At 38.8% G+C, this 17,618-nt stretch overlaps 1 protein-coding gene across 1 annotated transcript; it reads right to left on the bottom strand.

Moving 5' to 3' along the window:
- Nucleotides 1-9,653: 9,653 nt before the first annotated feature.
- On the bottom strand, nt 9,654-10,628 carry LOC129778406 (uncharacterized). The gene is made up of 2 exons (XM_055785288.1): nt 10,097-10,628; nt 9,654-10,036 (listed from the first exon to the last, which is right to left on the bottom strand). The coding sequence occupies exons 1-2, from the start codon at nt 10,544-10,546 to the stop codon at nt 9,704-9,706; spliced, it is 783 nt and encodes a 260-aa protein (XP_055641263.1). The 5' UTR covers nt 10,547-10,628; the 3' UTR covers nt 9,654-9,703.
- Nucleotides 10,629-17,618: the final 6,990 nt, after the last annotated feature.

Genomic DNA, 17,618 nt, shown 5'->3' on the forward strand with positions numbered 1-17,618 from the left:
CTCCATTGGAGGAGTATAACTTCCTTTCTCGTTTGATCTATGACAGCGCGGTTCGCGCTCAAACGAAACCCATCCCAGGTTCCACTATTCGTCGAAGGCCTCCCAATCCATGGTGGGATAGCCAATGTTCCAAGCTTTATCAGGATAAATCGAACGCATTTAATGCTTTTCGGAAACGTGGAACCATTGAGAATTTTCAAACGTATTTGGACCTTGAAAATCAATTTAAAAACTTGATCAAAGGGAAAAAACGTGCTTATTGGCGAAATTTCGTGGGAGGTTTGTCACGAGAAACGTCAATGAAAAAATTATGGAAAGTGGCTCGAAACATGAGGAATCGCTCTTCAACGAATGAAAGCGAGGAATATTCACATCGATGGATTTTAAATTTTGCACGGAAGGTATGTCCCGATTCCGTTCCTGTACAAAAAATTGTTCGAGATATTTCACAAGATAGGTGCGATCTTGATTCCGAGTTTTCGATGGTAGAATTCTCTCTTGCTCTCCTTTCATGTAACAATTCTGCGCCGGGATCGGATAGAATTAAGTTCAACTTGCTGAAAAACCTCCCTGATGTGGCGAAACATCGCTTGTTGAATTTATTCAATCGGTTTATGGAGCATAATATTGTTCCAGATGATTGGAGACAAGTACGAGTTATAGCTATTCAAAAACCCGGAAAGCCCGCGTCCGACTTCAATTCGTACCGCCCAATAGCAATGCTGTCTTGTATACGGAAATTGTTGGAGAAAATGATCTTGTTTCGCCTTGATCGTTGGGTTGAAACGAATGGCTTACTCTCAGATACACAATATGGGTTCCGCAGGGGCAAGGGGACGAATGATTGTCTTGCGTTGCTTTCTTCAGAAATTCAAATGGCTTACGCCGGAAAAAAACAAATGGCTTCAGTATTCTTGGAGGTAAAGGGGGCCTTTGATTCTGTTTCAATAGAGGTTTTGTCAGACAAATTACACTCTCGGGGTCTGCCGCCTCTATTGAATAATATGTTATATAACTTGCTTTGTGAGAAACATTTGAACTTTTCTCACGGAGATTCGGCAGTAAGTCGGTTCTCTTACATGGGCCTCCCCCAGGGCTCATGTTTAAGCCCCCTTTTGTACAACTTCTATGTAAGTGACATCGACAATTGCCTTACACAAAATTGCAGCCTAAGACAACTTGCAGATGATGGAGTGGTGTCTGTCGTAGGATCAAACGAATCCGACCTGCAAGAACCCTTACAAGATACCTTGAACAATTTTTCAACCTGGGCCATTGGGCTAGGGATCGAATTCTCCACGGAGAAAACAGAGATGGACAATTACCGGCACCTGGTGGGGAGCCCATCCCGAAGATCTTATAATGTTGTATCGAACAACTATTCTCTCAGTGATGGAGTATGGCAGTTTCTATTTTCAATCAGCTGCCAAAACACACTTAATTAAACTCGATCGAATTCAGTATCTTTGTCTCCGTATTGCGTTGGGATGTATGCCCTCAACGCATACCATGAGCCTCGAGGTTTTGGCAGGCGTACTCCCACTAAAAGATCGCTTCAATTTATTATCTCTTCGGTTCCTCATCCGGTGTAAGGTTATGAACCCATTGGTGATCGGAAATTTTGAGCAGCTGATCGAGCTAAATTTTCATTCTGGATTCATGAGCTCATATCATGAATTCGTCTCCATGCAGGTTAATCCTTCTTCGTATATTCCCAACCGTGTTTGTTTTCCTGACTACATCAATTCCTCTGTATTTTTTTATCTGTTCATGAAGGAGAAAATCCATGGAATTCCAGATTATCATCGATCGGGGATCGTTCCTACGATCTTCAATGCAAAGTATGGGCGTATCAATTGTGATAATTTGTACTTCACTGATGGGTCCTCTATGAATGAGTCCACAGGATTTGGAGTGTTCAACGAATTTTTTAGCACCTCCCACAGTCTTCAGAATCCTTGCTCAGTGTATATTGCTGAATTAGCAGCAATACACTGGGCGCTGGACAGCGTCGCCTCACGACCTGTTGAACACTATTACATTGTAACGGATAGTCTTAGCTCTGTCGAAGCTATCCGTTCAGTGAGGCCGGAAAAGCACTCGCCGTACTTCCTTGAGAGAATACGAGAAATTTTGAGTGCTTTAACCAGACGCTGTTATGTCATTACCTTTGTCTGGGTCCCTTCACATTGCTCAATTCCGGGTAATGAGAGGGCTGACTCATTAGCAAAAGTAGGTGCAATTGAAGGCGAAATTTATCAGCGTCAAATCGCCTTCAATGAATTTTATTCTTTAGTTCGTAAAAATACCATCGTTAACTGGCAACGCAAATGGAACGAAGATGAATTGGGCCGGTGGCTCCACTCAATTATCCCTAAGGTTAGCCTCAAACCATGGTTCAAAACAATATCTGTGCCTGCGGCCAAGGTTACCACGACGTCGAACACGTTGTTTGGTCGTGCGAGGAGTATCTTGTTGCCAGATCGAATTCAGAAAACTCTCTTCGGGCTAGAGGAAGGCAGCCCAATGTGCCGGTGAGAGATATGTTGGCTGGTTTAGACCTTGATTACATGTCCCAAATATATGTCTTCCTAAAAGTTATCGATCTTCGTGTCTGATTGTCCTTATATCCTTATATTCTCCTTTTCCTTTTCCTTCGCGAGAAATCAAATCCCTTCTTTTTAACAATAGAATAAGGTGAAATGTAAAAACATATTAGATATAAGATAGGCTTAAGAATTGAGTGTAATGAATGTGAGTGTGAATGTGAGAGTGAACATTGTCAACATATCCTTTTATCCCTTCCTTTTCCTGAAGAAAATATGTCACCCTTCTAAACTCGAGTAGACCGCGAGTAATCGGTTTTCTACACCATTAACATTAGAATTAAGGAAAAATGTTTATATATACTTGTAACAATACAGTCAGGAGTTTGGCTCCTTTAAACTTATGTAACTGAGCCAGTAAAAATAAACGATTTAAGAATAAAAAAAAAAAAAAAAAAAAAAGACTGACTGTCATGTTTTGAGGAGGAACAAGCTTTGGAGTGTTCTTATGGGGAAACAATATGACTTGTGTCTTTGCTGCATTTATGCATATTTTCCAATTATTGAAATATCCAGACAAAGCGTCTAATCCTCTTTAAAGTTTAGTTCTTAGTTCTGTGATATTTCTGCCCTTGTAAATGATGGCAGTGTCATCTGCAAATAATGACAGTTTCCCATCAGAGTGCGGGAATATCTGAAGTGTAGATATTGAAAAGAATTGGTCCCAAGATGGATCCTTGAGGAACACCTGCATTCACGATGAATTTTTCTGATGAAATATTGTTTATACAAACATTTTACGCTCTATCAAAAAGATAATTTTTGATAATTTTTATGTATGTAGGAAAACCAAAGTTCTGAAGCTTGTAAATGAGACCATTATGCCAAACATTATCGAATGCTTTTTCAACATCAAGAAGTGCCATGGCAGATGATTTTGAAACTGACTTGTTTCGTATAATTATGTTGTATACTCTACGAAGCTGGTGAATAGTAGAGTGTCCCTTTCGGAACCCAAACTGCTCATCCAAAAATATATATTGCTCATCTGCAAAAGCAAGAATGCGCTTTAATATGATTTTTTCGAATACCTTCGAAAATGCTGGGAGGAGGCTAATTGGTCGATAGCTCTTTGAAGAAGAAGGATCTTTTCCGGGTTTTAGTATCGGGATCAGTTTTTCCAACTTCCAACTCGAGGGGAAGTAGCCAAGTAATAGACATCTGTTGAAGATAGAAGTCATAATTTCATATAAGTTGTTACTAAGATGTTTCAACTCAATGTTAAATATACTATCGAAGCCGGGGGCCTTCATATTCTTCAACGAGCGTATAACCGAGATAATCTCTTCAGTCGAGATGATTTCATTATCTTGAGGTGCAGAATGGATATTGCCAATAGCCCTTACAGTATCATTCACAAAAGCTTCAAATGGACTTGTAATGTTCTGGCCAAGATTGTGTGAACTAGCGAAATGGTTGCCAATTGCGTTAGCTTTTTCGGCAGGTGTTATCAATCGTTCTGAATTATCAGGTTGAAGAAGAGGAGGAATAGGATTAGACTTGGTCTTAAGAATTTAGCGAGCCTCCAAAATGGCTTGGAGTTGTTCGGAAGTTTACTAATATCTTTTGCGAATTTTTTGTTACGGAGATTAATCATTCTGGCCTGGATAACCTTGGTCAACTGATTATACTGTCGTTTCCTCTCTCGAATACCAGTACGTTGGTGCTGCCTTCAATAGAGGTTCCGAAGTCTAATCAAATGTTTAGTAATTGGATCAATTTGAACAGAGTCACTCACCTGAATCGTTTCTGGGATGTGGTTTTGGCGAGCTTCAATAACTGCAGTTTGAATATAGCTGACTATTGTTTCGATATCTTCGGGAGATTCAAGAGGCTGATCGAGATCAATATTGTTGTCGATAAGCTGCTGGAATTCCACCCAATTCGCACGATGATAGTCTCGTCTACATTGTGGCCTCCTGACTACGACATTCACTCCCAATTCAACCATCACTGGGAAGTGATCCGAACTCAGCTCGTTAAGGGCAATAGGATCACCGATGTGGCGATCCATGTTGGTAATGAAGAAATCAATTATGGAATCTACTCCAGAACGAGAAATGCGAGTGGGGGTTGCTGGGCTAAAATCCTGTGGTGCCCACACTGTAGATCATCATTTAGAGTCACTCCATTTTGATTCCTCCTTTGGTTTCCCTACGACTGATGTTGAGCATTAATGTCCCCGCCGATGACGTATTTCGACTGCCTTCGTGTTAGCTTGATGATATCGTTTTTAAGAAGCAACGCCGAGCCATCTCTGATTGACGTCTGTTTGGGATAGTAGACCGCAATCATGATGATAAGCCCAATCGATGATGTTGAGTTTGAGACACGACAAACGTCGATATCTGATGGCTAGGGCAACACCTCCTCCACCAGAACCAGTACGATCCATTCTCAACAGACGATAATTCGGAACTCGAAGGTTAATATTCGGTTTAAGATACGTCTCGGTAACGATAGCTACGTCGATGCTGTATGTCAATAAGAAGTCAGTGAATTCGAGAATTGAGAGAGCAGACATTCCAATTAATTAGCCTGAGAGATGACCGATCCATGGTTATAATAAAAATGTAGCATGACTTGCACTTGTTCCTGTTGGTTGCGACAACTTCTAGTCTGTCGATCTAGTTCAAGAAACAGGGTTGCAGGTTCTTGCATTCTATAAAGATCCTCACTAGAAGAAGAGTGAGGTGAAAATGTTGGCGTAGGTGGCAAACCAATAGCTGCAACCTTACTATAGCTCGGTTGCTTCTTTTTTGGCTTTTCGCTAGAAGAGGCCGTTTGGGGGCGACCTGTAGGGAGTGGAAGAGGAGAAAGAATGGATATTTGACGAGAAGTTATTGAAGGAAACTCTTTTTCCGTCAGTTTCGGAGCCTTCTTTCGGTTCTGGTGAATTTTATTCGTAGCTTGCTTCCGGATGCGTTTGAAATCCGTACGTTTTGTACAGCTACGGCTGGTGGCTTGATGATTTTCGCCACAGTTAACGCACTTGCGAGATTCTTCCTCTGGAAGGCTACAAGCGCTTCTTGGATGGTCAGCAGCACACTTGCCACAACGAGTTTTCATGTGGCAATTTTTTGTTCCGTGACCGAAACCAAGACAATTAGTACATCGCAGGTAGACAATCTGAAAAGAGAAATAAATAACTTTTAAAAAACAGGTAGTGAATAGAGCTCCAAGCACGTTCGTCTCTGTCGACGGTCGGTGTGGAATGAGAGGATAATCGCTGCGCCGAATTGCTCACGCTTTTATAACATGGCTCACACCTTACCGTCTTCTGATTGGACCTTCGTTTTCATGGCATGTTTCTCTTATATCTTATTCTTATTATTCTTCTTTTATTTTATTCTAATATTCTAAATCATTATATTCTATACTCTACAGTAACCACTGAGAAAGTGCTAAAGAAAAGTGCGAAATTTTCGAAAAAAAGGGGCCGAGGATTGCAGTCAGTTTAATTAGTACGACAAGTGCTCTTGATGTCCACTGAAGCTCATAACATCCGTCGCCATATAAAACAAAGAATGTTCTCTGCAACTAGTCCAAGTTTTCACCCCCTACAACTAATTTTGGCATGATTGGAATACCCACCTCATTGTAGCATCGATAATGGCAACACTGTTAGAGCAAACAAAAGTGTACAAATTTGCTTATCTGTCGAAACAAAAAAGCGCACTTACATCAATTTATAATATCTAACAGCTGAGATGCACTTTACTATAATTATAATATCAATCTTTCGAAAAACTATACAGCCGATAGGTCCACGACTTTTTAGAAATATATCCTGTAATCTGTGGTACCAGCTGTAGTAATTCCTGCAATCCATTTTTCGTTTTGGGAAAAGTTTTCTGAAAATTAATGTCGATCTAAAATTAAAATACTGTTAAAAAGATTCAAATTATCTGTGACATTATTTGAAAACTTATACCAGTTGAAAACCATGCTGACACTATGGATATGTTGTAAAAATTCTGGTAATGCATTTTCGTGACAATAAGTGGCCTTTTCGTGCTTCTTACCTAATTCGCTATTCAGCATCAACCACTCAGCAGCTTCTTCGGCAGCAACATCCCGAGTAGGTAGATCGATTGGAAGTAGGAAGTAGGAAGATCGATTGTTGATTGATTTTTTATTATTATTGCCAGAAGTTGCAACTTAAAAAGTGACATCACTGCTAGTGCCTATGTTCGAAGTTCTTCAGTTAGAAGCTTGTTTCTGGTTTTCTAGTGATGATCTAGATGCTTACAAGATTGCTTGAAAGGTCCAGCTGTTTGACCTCGGAAAGTTCCGCTTTCGAGGCGTAGTGTAATATTCCCTATTTTTCTTCAGAATGTATCAGCAACTTTTCTGAGAGTTTCGTTGTAACGTGTATTTCAATAGGGACGCTACAAAAGTATACCGATAGGGACAGCAAACGACGCCATATTTTTTCCCACTCTCTTGACATTTCTCTTCAGTAAGGTTTACCATTTCATATTGGAAAGATATACGATCCAACAACGAGTCAAGATTATTAAAATTTACCACCGAAATTCGTAGTCAATTTTAAGAGCGGTACGTCCAATTTATGGTCGTCATAATCGTCCTGCCAGATCAACCAATTGAGTGTCTAGTCGAAAAATTTGAATCCACAGGCACAGTACAAAATGTTCCCGTGCCAGTGAGACAAAGAAGGGCCCGTAGTGTCGAGAATATTTCTGCCGTCAGCGCATCAATTGAGGAAGACCAGAATCAGTCTCACTCGTCGTTCTCAACCGTTGGGCATCTCTGTGACGTCGTTGTGGCGAATTTTACGAAAAATTTTTAGCCTACATCCTTACAACACCAAATTGACGCAAGAACTGAAGCCGCTTGACCACCATAAGCGTCATATGTTCGTGAATTGGGCTGAGCAATAACTTGAAAATGATCCGAATTTTCATCGAAAAATCATCAATAAGTAAAATATGCGTTATTGGTCAGGTAGCAATCCACACGTACTCCATGAGTCACCATTGCATCCCGAAAAAATTACGCGGTTAATGGTCCGGTTTCTTCCGTGATGATCAAGACCGGCACGTTACTGTGAATGGGAATCGCTACCGCTCAATGATAACCGAATATTTTTGATCCAAATTGGATATGGACTTTGACAATATGTGGTTTCAACAGGACGGCGCCACTAGCCACACAGCGAACTTAACAATCGATTTATTGAAAACCAAGTTTGGTGAGCGTGTTATCTCACGAAATGGCCCAGTTAATTGGCCGCCTCGGTCGTGCGATTTGACGCCGTTAGTCTATTTCCTGTGGGGATACGTCAAGTTTATGGTCTATGCCAACAAGCCAGCGACGATTGATAAACTTCGTACGAATATCGAACGTGGAATTGCAACAGTATCGACCGATTTATGCTTGAAAACCGTCGAAAATTGGGTTCAGCGTCTGGACTTCTGCAAGCTTGCCAGTGGTGGCCATGCAAAAGAAATCGAGTTCCATACATAATGGCATCAATTGTACTTTCACATGAATAAAGAATTTCATTGATATCCAAAAGCGTTTTTGTTTCATTTCAAAAAACTTTTGTAGCGCTCTTATTGAAAAACCCGATATTACATTCTGTCAAATATATTCCGGGAATTTGTAATTTCAAATTTTTATTTGTTGGTACCCTTAGAAAAATCCTCGGTCGAAAACTACTAAATATATTTGGTAATGCAAAATTAGTAGAATGTACAAATTTTTTGTACATATTGTCAACAAACCCGCATCCCTACCAGAGATTAGTATATTTTACTCGATAACATTAGTAAGTCATATCTGAAAATTGGTGAGAAAAGTGCGTATTAACCATTTTCATTGTTCCCATAAGGCAATACGGAGGTATAATAAGGATATAATTCTGATACGTGCATTTTCGGCGAGAAAATGTAGCCGATATTGGGCTTCCGAATCATGGTTCTGCTTGACATATGTGTTTATTAGTACGGTCGAAAATGACTATAGATTGGTAGTATTTACCAAAAAATTCGTTATATTTACTAATTATTTCTCTCAGTGTACTACTGTCAGTGGACTTAATATAAATTGTTAGTGCGATCTGTCATTTAGCTTGTTTACAGTGTCATTAAAGGCTGATTTAGACGATGCCAGTCAGCGCTCCAGTTGAAGTATCCAGTGAATAGAGAACAGACACTCTGTTCAAGTTAGAGGCCAATTACTTGTTCGATACTGGTACAAGTAACTTGGACAGAGTGTCTGTTCTCTGTTCACTGGATACCTCAACTAGAGCGCTGACTGGCATCGTCTAAATCAGCCTTAAGAACAAGTTTGCTTTTTTTGTTCGACGATTTTAGATATGATGTTATCGATTCGGAATTCCTCCCGGAGGGTCAAACTGCCAATAAACCTAAGCGTTATGAGACGTTTTAGAGACAAAATTCATCGCAAACGGCAAGATTCATGGACAGATAGCACTTGGATTATGCACCACGTGCATTAGCATCAACTTCTCGGTCGATCATTGTGAACGAATGTTTGACCAAAAATGACACGAATGTAATTGAACACGCACCGATTGGATTGTTCGTTGGAAAAAGTGTATTGCTTCAGAAAGGGCCTATTTTAAAGGACTGACACTGACACCCATATTCTGTATTTCGATCGATTCGAAATATTTCGAACAACTTGATAAAATTCCATTCTGTATTCCGTTCGAGTTGTTTTTCCATTTCATTCGATCTGTTTCTCTTCGAACATTAAATGGGTAAAACGTTCGAATTAGGGTTTGCGAAATTATAACTCGAACGAAATGGAAATCCGTCGGAATACAGAATAGGGCTGTGAACTTTTCGCCTTTTTCGCACAGGTCCCAACGAACCGTTAGAGGACTTTTCGATTTAAGTGTCTACTCTAGGAACGATACCACTAATGTTAAAATTAGCGATCTGCAGGGACCGACTTGGGCCAAACGAAAGGGTTTGGTTCATTCAAGGCTGTTTCTAATAGAAAAATAAGATCCTGGAAAAACTTAAAACCATTCGATAACACCAAAACAGAGGCTTAAAATATGGAAAATTTATTCGACACACGTAACAATTCATCCTAACACATCACACCTTGATCCCTTTCTTAGCCAGATTTCTAAACTTAGCTTTCATCGAAACTTTCTTGTTGTGTGCCTTAATCTGTTTCTTCGTGTGTGGTTTCGCTTTTTGCTTATCCATAATTGGATCCCGTTCGACTTCTTTGGGCAGCACTTTCGGAACCAACGAAACGTCTGTTGCTTCCGTTATCTTCTTGTTCTTTTTCCGCATCTTACGGATTTCTGAATTCTTTTGCTCGAGCAGTAGAATTTTCTGGTGTGATTTTTTCTTGCCACTCTCCGAGAGGCGAACCCTTATCTGTCGTCCATCGAGGTAGCTACAATCCAACAGAAATGCTTTCTAAAAATGGAAACAAGATAAGCACCGTGACAAGAAAAACAAATGACAAGGTAACATTACCTGAAATCCTTCTGGCTCGAGCATCTCCACAAAGGCAAATCCGGAGGCTCTACGCTTAGGTATCCGCACACTCTTGACACGACCAGCCTGGCGGAAGTGCTGCTCGATTTCCTCTTTGGCAGTGGTGAAATTCACATTCGATACGTTCAGCACTAACCGTTTGTTGTTCTTGACGGTCTGCAAGATTTGTTCGATCTGGGCTTTGGTAAGTGTAGGCAAAGCTCCATCGTCTTCATCCTCACTGGATTCTTCATCTGATTCATCTTCAGCAGTTCCTTTACTCCGTTTCAGGTCCTTCTTCACTTGAGCTGGCAGCGGGAATTCCTCTTCCACAGTTTTGGCGACCTTTGTGGGTCTTATGATACGGTCCACCTCGTAATCGGAGCCGCTGTCGTCATCCTCATGCTGAATTGGAGCAGGTGGTGGCAGCTTTCGCTTGGTTTTGGCCATTTGGGCAGGGTGTTATGTCGAGTGTAAAGATGCCGGAGAACACGTTGTTATGTTTTGGTTGCATTCGAAGAGAGGTAAATAAATAACCAGTGATGCCAGACGAGCTCATCCAACGATGCAATTTTAAACGACTACACCCATATAAATCCTTGGCAAAAGAAGCAACCAAATCTTTGATAATGCAAACTAAGGCGCCTAGAAGTATATCCTAAGGTGAGGCCGTTTCGTCACTAAGTTGGTTAGGGGAGTGGTATATGAAAACAGTACGGAAGAAAGCAGAAGGGGAATTATTTGCTTCTTCTTCTTTCTTTGTTTTTAAGAGGCTTTAAACTTTGCAGTTCATTCGCCTCTATCAATTATTTGCTTGAAGTGTGAAAGAGACAGACTGATAATGAGCGAGCTTGGGCACTAGCGTATAGTGTTTTGTTTATAAACAAAACACAGTAGACTTCCAAGATGGCTGAAGAGTGGTTTTAGCAAGTTGGCCCACCTTAGGATATATTTCTAGGCGCCTTGATGCAAATATTAGAGCATCCCCACCGGTGGGTTGCTATCGAGATGAAGAATAGAAAATGGGAAGATTCACGGGTTTTGGTTGTGTTAAACTTTGATTGTATTATTAGCCAGGAAAATAGGAAGTTCACATACCAGACATCAAGTCAGTTACTCAAATGGTGCAAAATTGAATGTGTCAATGAATAACGTCAGAAAAGGATATATAGAAAATAATAACATATTTCCAAAAAATATTTTTCGCATTACATTTATCATCTAAAAAATAAACAGAACATGTCACGAACACATCTTTTCTTTGATCTCTTCTTATATCAGAATTAGCATTCTAATGTCTACTATGTATGAATTCTAGAGCAACTTCATGGAAGTTTATCCCTTGTCAGCAATTGTAATTACTTTTTTCACAATTAGGGTGCAGAACACTTCATTTGTCTAAAACTAGGGCGCTAGCGGAACACTTTTCGTCTCAGTCCAGGTCATATGGATTCAATAAAATTTATTTTTCAAGTGCATTTTACACAAAAAAAAACATGCAACCTTTTTCCCATACACTGTAGACGATTTAATTTTTTAACATTTTTTTTTTCTATTTTGTATTAATCTCTATTATGTCTCTCATGATCTTGGTGATGATGGACTATTTTTATTTTATGTTTTTATATTGTAGTTGAAAAAAAATAAAAGTAGTCTACAAAAGTTTGAGCGTAGCGCGCGTGGTGCAGATATAAAAGATAAAAATTTTAAAGTTTTGTAAGGGCCGGTCTAGAAATTTTTCGTGAAGGAAAATTTCTCGATTTCTCTGGATGGGGATATTTAAGTCAATCCAAAACAAGGCTGGCGGTTGGACTTGTGTCTTAGTGGACCATATGGCTGCAAGCGCCTTGTCGGAACCGTATCAGCTCTGTGGCGGACAAGACTGAGTATTGGCTTGTCTTTTGACATTTAATTTTTTTGAACTTATATCTGTAAATAAAATCAGTTCGTTTTTTTTTCTAAAGTGATTTCAATGCTGAGAAAAAAAAATAACTTTAAATAACTCGTCTTGGTCAAATCATCATTTATTTAAATGAATTTTATTTAAATGAACAAAGTCAGAGTTACAGAATCGTTTGTTCCTTTGACGAAAAACATTTATTTCGTCAAAGGAACAAACGATTCTGTAACTCTGACTTTGTTCATTTACGTTTTTGGTCGAAGTAACGAGAAGTAAAATTGAATTGAAATTAAGTTAAGAACACATCAATAATACTGAAATTTCAGTTTCTGCTAAAATGTCAGTTGGGACATTATGATTTTGAGTGCTAGCATTGTTTGAAGAAAAAAACAAGTTCGTTCATTTCATCTGATTATTTTTACTTTTAATATCAATACTTTTCCTATGTAGTGGACTATTATAAGAAAAGTAACACAAATAAACAAAATCTGTGACGTCACAGATTTAAAACTTTTCCCACCTCACATTTTCCATCTCGGGTTGCTATAATCGTTGCTATTTAGAATAGCACCTTTCGTTGCCATCTGGGTTATGTGGATTCAATAATGCATTTTCTTCAAGTGCATTTTACTTAAAAAAAATATATCTTGTAACTTTTTTCCCCTCACACTATCTGTTAAATATTTCTTCGATCAAAGAAACAAGCCTGACTGTTTTTTGTGTCCGAAGCAGAAATTTACTCGAGAATGTGATCAGTGTGATTAGAAATGTTCATTAAAAGACTATCCGAATACGAGTAAAAATACTCTCGTAAGTCGCATAGCAGAATCTGAGTATGAAATTCCGAAAATTTTTGAAGGCCTTGCGAAATTTTATTCGGGGAAAAGTCAAAAAAAAACCAAAATGTTGAGGTTTTTCTGTTTGTATGATTTTTTTCCTTTTGCATGAACTCGAATGGAAAAAATGTTGTATTTGTGTAATTGCTATTTTTGTTTTAATAAAAGAAAAATATTTGTATACGTATTTTTTGGTGGGAAAAAAAATTAAATTATAATTTATTTAAATTATCTCAATGATACTGAAATTTCAGCTCATGCCATAATAACAGTTGAACCTTTTTGATTCTGAACGCCAGCCTTAATTGATGCAAAAATGTAGTTCGAATATTTTATTAATTTAGTTTAATTTTGCCTTTGATTGCAATACTTTCTCCATATAGTGGATCAAACACAAAAGTAAAGGTGGGACCAGAATGCCGCGTTATGCGTCGCGTTGCAACAGTTGTGCTTTGACAGTTTATTTTGAATATGTGTGTTTCCATATAGTTGCCCACAATGATGCGTCGTGTCATTTGCATCGTTGTACTAAACTCTTACTTTGTTCTAAACTGCTTGCGTCGAATTTGTCAATGTGTTGTTTCTAAAAACATTCTACTGGTGCCATGGACACAACAAGAAAAAGATTTTCCCACGATCTGAAATTCGTTGAAAACGGAGTGTGAAACAAATCTCGTTGAATTTGTGAAAACAAACGAATGCTTCAGTTCGAAGGAACATCGACTGTGTGAAACCAGCCACACAAGAAAGAAAATTTGGACTGATATACCAAATGCACTGAAACAAGGAGGTATGTTACAGTTGAACATTTTTCAAATATTAGGACATCTTATTTGATTTGTTTGTATGCTTTTTTTGTAGTGGAAGTGTTGAAACGATAGTGGAAGAGCCTTTACGTGACAGATATTCGCGTAATAAATGCGCTTTCACAAGCTCCAAGTATAGGATTGGCACCGACGGCGGCTTCATCATGACAGTATTTTGAAGCATTAAAGATTTTGTAAACACTTATCAGCAAATGAAGGTAAATAAAAGATTTAGTTATATGGATACTCAATGTCTTAACTGTTTTTTCTATAGTGGAACTGCCAGCAACTACGACCCTGAATGATCAGTTCTCGTGTAGAAAAAATCGACGAAACAACTTGTGTTCTGGCTGCTGGGAGTAATCACAAAACTCCACGGAAATGGAACAAACAGCAGCACAAAAATATTGATCTCCGTGACATTAAGCTCATGGTGAAAACAATGTATGCAGCATAACCTCCGAGCCATGATCCATCGCAAAAAACCTTGATTGTGTCCTAAATGATCACAATTGTTGAGGAATGAAATAAAAACGCCATGTTGTCTATTTTTTAATTTTTTATTCACATTTAATTAATTTAATTATCTTTTACATAACCGGTGAGTGTGTCACGTAGCTGATACGGAGCCTTACTAGAATTGTTCTTATTCATATTTCTGCTGCTGATAAATCCATAAGAAGTGTAACTTTAGCACACCATTCTCTCAAATTCATAGAACTTTCAAAACTCACTACACCTATAAAGTTGTGAAGCGCCGTTGCGAAATTCTCCACCAGATGCATCGAAGTCAGAAAACAATCGCGGTCTCTTTGTCGCATCAGCTATACCAAAAATCGCGGTTCTAGTTCGAAAGTCAAATTCACCATCTACGGGAGCCAGTGTTTCGCATATTATTTCGGTTAGTACGACGACGGCTGCTCTCCGATGTCGGTTCATGTCTTTTTCAGTTCCAATTTTTAAACTAGCTGTAATCTGCATACATAGAATTATTAAAATGAAATACAAGATTCACTAGTTGAATGAATTTGTTGAGTGTTTTATTTCGTTTTTGTTTACGTGAAAAGCGGCGATGCGAACGCTACATTGTGATTACAAATCAACAGATTGCGTCAGGCAAACGCTTTAGTACAAAACGCAAGCAATGACAGCTGATGAGAAGCGACGCACAACGCGGCATTCTGTTTCCACCTTAACACTTTTTGACGTAGGACTACGTCTTTCATTTCTGTACCGGGGTGTAAGTTCAAAGTTTCGAAAACGAGAGAGTGAAGCTGGAGTGCAAGGTTTTGAACGGGCATACCTCTTAACTGGCTGAACGGAATAATCACTTCATTCGAAAGATAAAATGCCAAAGGGTTATATGACTGTCACTTATTGCTCCAAAAATCGTTTCAATAGTTTAAAAAATGCTTTGAAAACAGGCTATTGAAATCATAACACCCTAACTCATTGATGATGATTGCTTTTGTGGTGATCGGAATGGAGAAACCGTCATCGCGAATACACATGCAGTCTGTGATTTCTTTTACTCGCTTGCAAATGCGCTCGAGCAGAGGAAGATTTGCGCATTCGGTTCCTGTGATGCAATCGTATCTAAAAGAATCAGTTTCTGTTTCGCTTCTGCATGGAATGGTCATGAGGGAATGTTTGCTTGTAATTATGGTCGAGCGAAGGAAGATTTGAACATTCCATTCCAGTGATGCAATCGTATCCAGGAGCATCAGTTCCTATTATGCTTCCGCGTGGAGTGGTCATGAAAACTCTCGTGTATTATTCTCACGAGAAAAAAAAAAGAATTATATATCAAACTTCATCAGTTGCTTTTGCAAAACCTCGCAAACCTAACGGTTTTTTCTGGACCGTCAACAAGTTCAAAATAGTTGAATGTCATGTTAATCGTCTACTTACACACTTACAAGGAAAACATTCAGTAATCTTTAGAAATAATTATTCATTCATTCATTGAGAGTTGATTCTGGTGCAATTTCAAACGAATGATCACAGAGTCAGTGTCTACCTTGCGGTTATATCACAGATATAACCCACTTCTAGTTTTTTTCCTTCCTGATTATTGGATATCTCTTGACATTTCTATTGGATTCGTTTTGACAACCAATTTGATCGTATCAGCATGACCCAGAACAAGGAAAGTGAAGTGGAAGGTAAAACGTAATGTCAGAATTGCCGTTCGGACGTATCCCGTATGTTTGAATTTATTTACATAGATCGTATCCAAGCGACTTTAAACATTGACTACAGTGTCGCCGGCATGGTTGATTGCCGTTATGAACCAGCACAAAAAACAAAGCTGCAAATTATGCGCCAGTAACGGTACCACGATCAAAGCATTCTCTGAATAAATCATATCACATTAGCCGAGCCAGCTGGCGGAAGCATATTCATAAAGGTTACTAGGTTACTATTTTCAACGACAACTGTTTATTTATTATTCTGCTTCAAATACCTTCGACGAAATGAAATGTAACCATACCTACGCAAGAAATAACATAAACAAATCCAAATCTTTCGTCTTGCCATTCCTCATACGTCTTTTTTAAATAGTGTAAGTTACTGAGCCACCTTGGGTTGGTAATATGTACAGCAAATCAATACATTCTCAGCAAACATTAAATCGCATAACAAGCGTATATATAACATCATATGCCCTAAAATTTGGTTGGCATATAATGCGCCTAACTGGCATATGCATGCAAAAGTGGAGGCCATATACATACATGGCAAATGCTTACCGAATTTGTTTGGATGAATATGCAACTTTGGCCGGCTATAATAGCGACTTTTGCCATACTCATATACGATTTATTACAGACATAGAAAAAAAAACAAATGGCGCAAAATATTTTCGTGAAATGTTTATTATAGCCTCCCGAATCGCCATTTTTATATATGAGTATTTATGTTTGTAGAAATAATAATTGTTTGATTGACTTGTGTTGGGAGTGGAATATGAATGTTTGAAATGGCACAGATTGATGTTTGATGAAAACTGCTCCGATGTGGGTTCGAACTCCGGTCGTCTGGATTATCATCCACCAGCTATCTCGCGCGGCTATCTGAAATTTAATTCAACAGCGGTTAAAACTTTCGAGTGCATCAGTATTTCATTGACATTTCAATATGATGTAATATGTTCTTTATTAGGATCTAATATGATTCACTGTTTCATGATTTTCTTCAGCATGCAACACGATTCACTACAGTACTGAATTGATTTAAATTATACGCTTATACGACACACAAACTGCATCAGCGTAATATACGCATATGATGCGGATTAAATATATTTGACGACAATGTGCATCATAAGATTGATGTTTATTATACCGCATTGCGACTTAATTTGATAATGGTATTTAAAATCGAGTTTTTACATTTAATGCGATTTCAATTATACACGACACATACTTTGATTGATATTATATGCGATTATGATTTATTCGGATTTCTTGTAAGACTTGGCACGTGCAAAATTATACGATTTAATGTTTGCTGGGTTCTACGACTGTTTGCATTGTCAAAATGGGGTAGCTTCTTTTAGTAAGCATTTCTCTGGGTGATATGGTGCAATGTTCGGGCCAAGGCGGTATAATAAGGTGGAACGTTATGTCAGAACTGCTGTTCAGCCATTACTTGAGTTCGAATTGACAGCGACCAAACGAATGACTAGAGTTTTCCGAGAAAGTGGATAACAAATTGCATGCAATGAGGAGTGCATACCGCTATGTATTTGCTGCGCATAAACGTTGGTTTTGTTTACACTGTTGGCATCATTGTTGTGTTTCGGTGACTGCTGCAAGTTATTGTCTGCATTGCTGTTTTACGGGACGTGAGCGTTGTTGCCGTTGCTGCTGGGATTGGCAGCGATTGTGGGAGCTTTGCTAGTGGGTATATGAAAGAGCCGCTACCGCCGGGCTTGTGCCGTACTGCTTTAGCTGGAGACTCACCTGATCGTTCGG

The sequence above is a fragment of the Toxorhynchites rutilus genome, chromosome 3, assembly GCF_029784135.1.
Source record: "Toxorhynchites rutilus septentrionalis strain SRP chromosome 3, ASM2978413v1, whole genome shotgun sequence".
NCBI classification, from domain to species: Eukaryota; Metazoa; Arthropoda; class Insecta; order Diptera; family Culicidae; genus Toxorhynchites; species Toxorhynchites rutilus.

Excerpts from the sequence above, each read along its gene's own strand:
- LOC129778406 (XM_055785288.1), bottom strand. The coding sequence starts at position 10,546 with ATGGCCAAAACCAAGCGAAAGCTGCCACCACCTGCTCCAATTCAGCAT. Across the intron at positions 10,037-10,096 it reads TCGAGCCAGAAGGATTTCAG|AAAGCATTTCTGTTGGATTG; the intron begins GTAATGTTACCT and ends TTCCATTTTTAG.